The sequence below is a fragment of the Hordeum vulgare genome, chromosome 3H (assembly GCF_904849725.1).
Source record: "Hordeum vulgare subsp. vulgare chromosome 3H, MorexV3_pseudomolecules_assembly, whole genome shotgun sequence".
Classification (NCBI taxonomy): Eukaryota; Viridiplantae; Streptophyta; class Magnoliopsida; order Poales; family Poaceae; genus Hordeum; species Hordeum vulgare.
Window position 1 is genome coordinate 550,644,262 of NC_058520.1, and position 8,062 is coordinate 550,652,323.

The 8,062-nt window shown below is 43.1% G+C and overlaps 1 protein-coding gene across 2 annotated transcripts; it reads left to right on the forward strand.

The window, feature by feature from the left end:
- The first annotated feature begins 429 nt into the window (after positions 1-429).
- Positions 430-8,062, forward strand: LOC123444936 (serine/threonine-protein phosphatase 6 regulatory ankyrin repeat subunit A-like). Of its 2 annotated transcripts, XM_045121825.1 has the most exons (5): positions 430-677; positions 757-1,980; positions 6,330-6,874; positions 6,979-7,105; positions 7,833-8,062. In XM_045121825.1, the coding sequence occupies exons 2-5, from the start codon at positions 1,026-1,028 to the stop codon at positions 7,886-7,888; spliced, it is 1,683 nt and encodes a 560-aa protein (XP_044977760.1). In that variant the 5' UTR covers positions 430-677; positions 757-1,025; the 3' UTR covers positions 7,889-8,062. The 2 variants fall into 2 exon arrangements, with proteins under 2 accessions (XP_044977760.1, XP_044977758.1); XM_045121823.1 differs by having other exon boundaries at positions 439-677; positions 6,979-8,062.

Consider the following 8,062-nt stretch of genomic DNA (forward strand, 5'->3'; position numbering starts at 1 on the left):
GTTTGAAATATCATCATAATGTCTTTAAAATGAATATATTGCAAATGTCGGCTGCTCGTGTGCGCTGTAGTTTAACGTGTGTGCTGAAGCAACGCGCGTGCAGTTTTTTACAGCGTCCGTTAGAGGCAGCGTTCCGCGGCGTGAAAAAATGATTATTCCAGCGTTGTAAACGCTTTTTTAGCACGCTGCGCGTTGCATGTTGGAGATGCTTTAAGATTATGGAATTTTGCGGATATCGTAATGTACATGTGCATTTTATAAAAAAAATTCGAATTTTTCACGCTGCAGAAAATAGTTTTTTCAAAACGAGCTCCCTGGAGCCCGGCCTCTAAAAATCCGCAGTCTGCATCTTCATCATATTTTGAGCATTAATTATTCACTTGAGACGAATATAAACTTCGAGGGGGTGGTCACATGTTGGCGACTCTCCGCCGGTTGCCGCCGCCGTCTTCGCCTCGCCTCCCGGCTCCCGCCCCCGCCCCCCTACCGCTCCTCACGCCTCACGCAGAGATGCGGCCGCATCTGCGCGGATCTCGTCACGCTCTCGCGTCGGCTCCTCCGGTCGCAAGTCGCCGGCCTCCGGCATTGCCGCGCCGCACGGCTGCCGCCTGCCGGGAGCTCGTACGCTTGGCAGCGAATCTGACAAGTCCCTCTCAGCTTTTGTTTGCTCCCTACAGGTTCCATCTTAATCCCAAATTTGTTGAATTCTTTTTGACTGGTTAGCATCTGAAATCTCGCTGTCTTCCCTTATTTTAGTGCGTATGGTTGGTTGCAACGAATGATCCACCATATAATCACGAAGAAACGACAATGCTGAATACTTCGTTCGGAGCACAGCATATTGTAGCAGCAACATGTGATGATACTAAATTAACTAGCCCATCTAGTTGCAGAATTAACTAGGGGTAGTCTGTACAGAGCTGTACAACTACTCAAGAGTATCCCCATGTCGACCTGAGCAGTACACCTCGCATCCAACTTGTGAGCAGTAAGTGAGAAGAGAGAGCTTGCACGTAGTGGTGCGGATGGCATCGAGGAGCAGCGGCGAAGAACCTTCTAGCTTGCTCATGGAAGGAAATGCCGTGCAAGTGTCGGTGGATGCCAAACTGACGGTGGCCACAGGCCGTGGTAACTGTCAGCAGTTGAAGGATCTGCTGAGCACTGAGGATTCAAAGACAATGTTGGTTGTGATGGCCCCAATCATCCAGGCTTCCACGGTAAAGCCTCTCCCAGAGGTCATGAACCCCCTTCTGCTGTCATCGGCTTGCTCCGGCGCCTGGCAAGCCTTGGAGTTTCTTCTCAACAGGGGACACGGTCAGCCACACCCTTCCATGAATTCTAGTACAAAATTCCATGACCTGCTCACGGCATATGGCTCCCATAGCTGCAGCGACAAAGGCACGTCCATGGAGAAAGCTTCTGATGATGTTGAAGCACTTCTGAACCTGCCGTCAGCTTCTACCTTTTCACTTCTGGACGGGGTCACCATTGAAGGCGGCAATGCACTCCATGTGGTGGCCACATACGGTGAGAGTGATGGATTCTTGAGGAGTGCTGACATTATCCATAGTAAGGCAAACCATCTCCTGTTTGCGCGTAACAACAATGGTGACACGCCCCTGCACTGCGCTGCACGGGCCGGGATGTCCCGAATGGTCTCTCATCTCATCACTCTGGCCAGAGACGAGAATACAGGTGTTAGCAGAGTGAAGGAACTCCTAGAAACTGAAAACTGCCTTAAGGAGACAGCATTGCATCAAGCAGTCCGTATTGGAAATAACGATATAGTCAAGCTGCTAATGGAGGAAAACTCGGAGTTGGCCAGTTTTCCGAAAGACGGCACTTCACCTTTGTACCTGGCCATCTTGCTGGAAGAGGACATCATTGTCGAGACACTTTATAATGCGAGTCATATGAAACTTTCCTACTCTGGGAAAAATGGACAGAATGCATTGCATGCTGCGGTTCTCCGAGGCACAGGTACCAGACTTCTTCCCATTCCATGTAATAAATCTAGATAACGCTACAATTGTCTGCACATATTTTCCATTTTTTTAGCATGGTTTTGCCTCTTATATCTCCTAGTTGGATTTGTATATGTCTAATTTTTCCCAGTAAAATTTATTGAAATTCATCTGAAGCATCAAGCACTGAACAACATCTAGCATATGCCTTTTACTTTCAGTTAACCAGTTTTGTTCCAGTGTGTACGGACAGGTTTGATCTATAACCCCTGAGATAACAAATACTCCATACTACCTATGTCTCGACACATAAGACGTCTTTGTAGGAGGTACTACTCACTAGTGCATTCCACTTAGTCATAATTGTTTTATAACATTTCTCTGAAAGAGTACAACACATTATCTCTTCATGAGAAACAGCAACTATTTTGAAGTAATGAATAAAATTCACGAAATTACTTGATAGTAAATAAGAATAAATGGCTTATTAGCGGTGTTCTTGTCTGTTGTGCTAGTTGGGAAGTACTACCTCTGTCCGGAATTACTTGATGCTCAAACGGATGTATCTAGCACTAAAATACGTCTAGATACATCCGTTTGAGCATCAAATAATTACGAATGGAGGAAGTACTATATATCAGTCTGGCCTTGTAAGAGTTACTGAAGAATGTAGTATGTAGTTACCCAAGTGCCGAGAAAGGCATGTAACCAAGCCACAGCAATGCAGTTCAAGTTCCTCTGCTAGGCAGCCTGTGCTGCAATATAGTCCCGCTTCCAATGTATTCTCTAATTCTCTCTTTCAAATAATACAATCCATTTCCCATGACTCCTCAGATCTCAAAACCAACACCAGTTTGCGAAAAAGGTGAAACTACAATTTAGTACTTTGGATAGTGCAGTTAGCAGAAGGAGATTTACAGGAAGTATGGATACATGTAGTTAAGATGGCAAAGAAAGAGCTGGATTTCTCATCATAGTTCCAGACTTCCAGTCCCTAAAATTAGTTGAGTAGTGATAGCAGTATTGTTTCGTTCCCACAAATAAATTCCTAGAGAACGTTTGGCAACACATAATGTAGTGAGAGCCTGAGAGGCACCTGAGTATTCTTTTGGATAACAATGCAAGTGGCTATGTTTTGGTTCTAATTGCCCTTTGATATCCATCTCGAGAACCTATGTTTCGGTTCTAATAAAAGAATCATACTCCCTCTGTAAACAAATATAAGACGTTTTAGGCACTACTTTAGTGATCTAAAACGTCTTACATTAGTTTGAAGAAACTTGCACGCGCTATTTTTTGGCAGGTTCTATTCCCAGAAACAAACGGAATGAGCTTTCTGTGGATCTGCTGACAAAATCCTTGAGTCTGCCTTTATCTTCCACGTACTACAATTCTGGCATGCCCGTACTTGGGGCAGCTGCAGAGTGTGCACTTTAGCAGGGCTCTCAAATAATGAAGGGCCCCATTTACAGCATAACCTTCAGTTACTACTCCTAGTTAACGTTTGTATTAAAATAGCAAGTGAGTGACCCATTTTATTCATTACTCCCAAATCCCAATGACTTTCACAGATTTGCACCATTTCACATTGTTCGGCTTCTCTCCTCCCCTTCTGCTGATTGCCGAATAAGTTCTCAAACCTCACTCTTTCCCTTTTATTGTGTGAAAGGTTATCGTAAACCTCAGAGTGCCCATTCGTATGAAAACTGCAATTTACATGGGGACCTAGATGTTCTGAAGATTTGAAAAGGTTTTATTATTTACGGTAGTTCAATTATGCATAGCAACTATTGTGGACTCTTGTGATTAGTGTTCTTCTTTCCAAATAACTAAGAACAGTGGTCTTCTAATAGAATTACTTTATAAATGAAAAATAATTTGAGCTGCAGGGTGAGTGAATTAAATTTATCATATAGATTCAGAATGTGTCTGGTATATCTCTGAATCCTGATTCTGTTGAAACTTTCCTTAGTACGTACTACCTCCGTTTCTAAATATAAGATTTTTTTAGAGATTTCACTACGTACTACATATGGATGTATATAGACGTATTTTAGAGTGTAGATTCACTCATTTTCCTCCATATGTAGTTCGCATTCGAATCTTTAAAAAGGCCTATATTTAGGAATGGAGGGAGTACTATGTAAGACATCAGGTCAGGCACTTCAACAAACACCATTCATGCACTGCAATGACTACATTGTTAATACCGACACTATTGGGAGTACTCCCTCCGTTATTGTATACTAGCAAAAGGGCCCGTGCGTTACAACGGGAGAAAAAATACCACGCGCTTTTAATCTTTTTATAATCCTTTTGATTTATTAAAATAATAAGCTAACTAACTAATGTAGTCAGTCCTATCCTATTTTGTTGAGAAATCAACCCGTCCATTGTTAATTCCATCATGATGAGAAATTGAGCGGGACAAGCAAAGCAAAACAAAGAGGCTACGTGAATTGATCAATGGACTGTTATCTTATTTCACTCATGTGGTAGAGAATGTGGGATCAGATGACAAACTGAAGGTGGTGTTCCATTCTCTCTCTCTACAACCATACAATCTTACATTCAATACATTCATTCATCAGCAAACAAATTCTCACAAAACAAAATTTCTTGCCGGTGCTTGGCACACGGTTGAAGGCATGGGGAGGGGATTTCACCAGATGATGAGTTCCTGCCGGAGGTGGGGATATGACGAGGGGGACAAGGGTTAGGCGCCTCTATCTGGCCATAAGGAGTCGCCGTTGCTGCGCCATAACCTCAGAGTTCCCCGTGTGAGCCATGGAGGCCCGCCTTCACCTGCAAGTACTTCGCTCCGCCGCGCCTTATCCGCGCGCCGCCGCCGTTCTGCATCGAGCAGACACATCATCCCAAGTCGTGGTAGCTGTCGCGTTGATTTGATCCAGAAGCTGTGCTCGAGCGCCGAAACGGGGGAAGCAAGCGGGCAGAGGTACGACCGCGGAGGCGGGTGGATTGAGATCGACAACAGTGGTGGCTGAGGTCGGCCTCGGCGGCGAGTGGTGTGGCAGCGGCCTGGGCACATGCCATGGTGGACCAGGGGTCGACGCGATGCGCTCGAGCGCCGCAATGGGGGCAGTGAGCGGGGAGAGGTACAGTCGCGGAGGCGGGTGGGTTGAGATCGGCAGCGGTTGAGGTCGGTCGCGGCGGCGAGTGGTGTGGCGGCGGCCTGGGCACAGGCCAGGGTGGCCCAGGGTCGACAGGAGGAGGCGATGCGTACGGGTATAATTTTTGTAGCGAATCATTTTTTCCTTTTGCGTTGCAGATAAATGATGGAGCGCGGGTTGAATAACAAAAATTACAGGGGCTTTTTTATAAAAATACCGTGATGGGTTTTTCGACGGAAGCAATAGCCGCTTTATTATTAGGTATAGACAAGGTCGCAAACTCATATTACAGGTACCAGGTCAAAAGTTAATGTCTTCTAAGTCAATGTTGCAAGACAACTTGTCTCCTTGTTTGCCGCGTAAATTAATGTGTATTTTCTCTCTCGTGCATATCAAGCCTTCAAGAGGGAGGGAGTAATGAATAAAACAGGCCTGTCACCTGGTATTTCTAATAACAACATTAACTAGGATTACCAATTCGCATCCAAGCAAGGCTACCATCTGCAGCTGTTGATGGTGGTAGCCAGCACAAATTCTCGCTTGCCCACAGTGACAGACCTTGATAAATACTCATTTCATCCATTCTCTCTCCAAATCCATCTGACAGGTAAGACATGGCCTTGACAGTAGTTTGATTGTGGAGCATTGCTGATTCACTCTTTGGTAGTCTTATGACATGTACTTGATGGAAATTTGAGAAGATTATGATTATATAGTAATTAACAGAAGGAAGGAGAAAGCATGAATCTCTTCTCAGAGTTTTGGTTCTGCCACATTCCCAACATCTGTTTTACACACAGTTTTCAAATTATTGTTATCTACTTCAGGTGCCTACAAACACAAGAATTTCCATGTCGGAATCATCTTTGTGGTGTTCTACACAAGCATGGCACACCAGATTGCACCAGATCCTCACTTGGTGTAGAGTTCCACATTTAGGTCTAATAACTCAAATGTGCAAGACGTGGGGTTTATGAATTTGGTTTGTGTAAATAATAAACTTGGTAACACAGTGAATGAGTTTATAATATATCCTAATTTGGTATTTCAATATATAATTTAAGTGTCCATGAATCACGAACAAGACACGATATACACACAATGGAGTTGCCTTATGAAAGACTATTAGAACTATATTTTGATATTTTTATTTGGCTTGCCGATTATAATTGAGTGTCATTTTCATAGTAGTTCTTCTCGCCTCGATGAACTTAACAGAAATACATATTTGCAGAGCTTACAAAAAAGCTCTTGGAATGGAACAGTGATCTCACTACACAAAGGGATGAAAACGGGAGTACGCCTCTCCATTTTGCCGCAGCTCTGGCACAGCAAAGTCAGCGAGGAAGTATATGTTGGCAAGTATTGGAAGCTAACTCAGCTGCATTGTATCAATCGGACTGCAACGGATTATTTCCAATACACGTTGCTGCCTCTGTTGGTGAAAGAGAGACAATAACTATGTTTATTGACAATTCTCCAAGCAGTGCTGGTTTGCAGGACAGTATGGGAAGGACATTCCTTCATGTAGCTGCTGAGAAAAAGAAAGTTAAAATAGTCAGTTCTGCTTGCAGAAATCGGTCACTCTTATGGATTCTTAATATCCAAGACAATGACGGGAACACTGCACTACACCTAGCTATCCAGGCAGGGAGTCTTCGAATGTTTTGTGCTTTGCTAGGGAATCGACAAACACATTTAAATTTATCAAATAATCGAGGACAAACTCCTCTAGATATATCACCATATAAGGTTCCCCCAGGACTTTTCGATGATCAGGTAATTTACTAAATTGTACTTTTAAGCACTGCCTTTGTTGTGAAAGCAAATAATGGAGATTTGTGTGGTTTGGCTTCACCTTCTTTTCTTTTTCGTTTTTTCAGAACAGTGAAGCGAAGATACACTTTGCACTGACAGTTGTTAATGCTAGGAGTGGTGGCTGTCGTCGTGATCACTTTGAAGAAAACTACACTCGCCAGTTAAAATATGATGAAAGCGAACAATTAGAAAAGATGAAAGAATCAACACAAACACTATGCATTGGTGTGGCTCTAATTGCAACTGCAACGTTTACTGTTACTTTTGCCCTTCCTGGAGGTTACAAAGCTGATGAGCATATTAACGGAGGCACACCAACACTTGCCGGGAGGTATGCATTTGATGCATTCATAATAGCCAGCACATTCTCCTTCGTTTTGTCTGCGATGGCTATGGTAGGTCTCATGTATTCTGGATACTCTATTTTAAACCCACAAACTCGTAGAATTTACATGATTGCAGCCTTGTACTTTGGGTCAACATCGGGCACATGCTTCTTAGCAACTTTTATGCTAGGTTTGTACATGGTGCTAGCACGAGTTGCTCACAAGTCCGCCATTGCTATCTGTGTCATTAGCCCTCTTGCTGTTATATGCAAACAAATAGACCTTTGGTTAAAGTGGGCTCTTCTGGCACAACCATTATGTACTCGAATTGGGCTAACTCGTACACTGGTAATGGTAACAACGAGAATCCTTTTCAGCCTGTTCATGGAATTTTGGCCCATAATATTCATTTTTGTTTGGGCCACATATACAAGCAACCAGTTTTAGTAATGGAGCAGATACAACTACCAGCACTCATGACACATAACTTTTTCGGTGAGATGTTATCACGGACGTCCTGGGGATTTGGGATTCAGGATTTACTGTAGTCGTCAATCTATTTTTCTCTTCAGAATCTTTTCGTATGTTTCAATAATGTTATGTTCTGATGTACTGTTCTGTTCAACAATTTGTGCTCATAATCATGTAAATACTGATTACCGCTGCTCTCCATAACTTCTTTGAATTATGCAACTGATTTCGATTGTCCTTTTATCACTGTATTTCGGTATGTAAAAAGTTTATGTAAGATAGCAAATCCACGTGCAAATGAATCTTTCAACCTTCTAACAGTTTATATTATATAATGTCACTATTGCCTTGA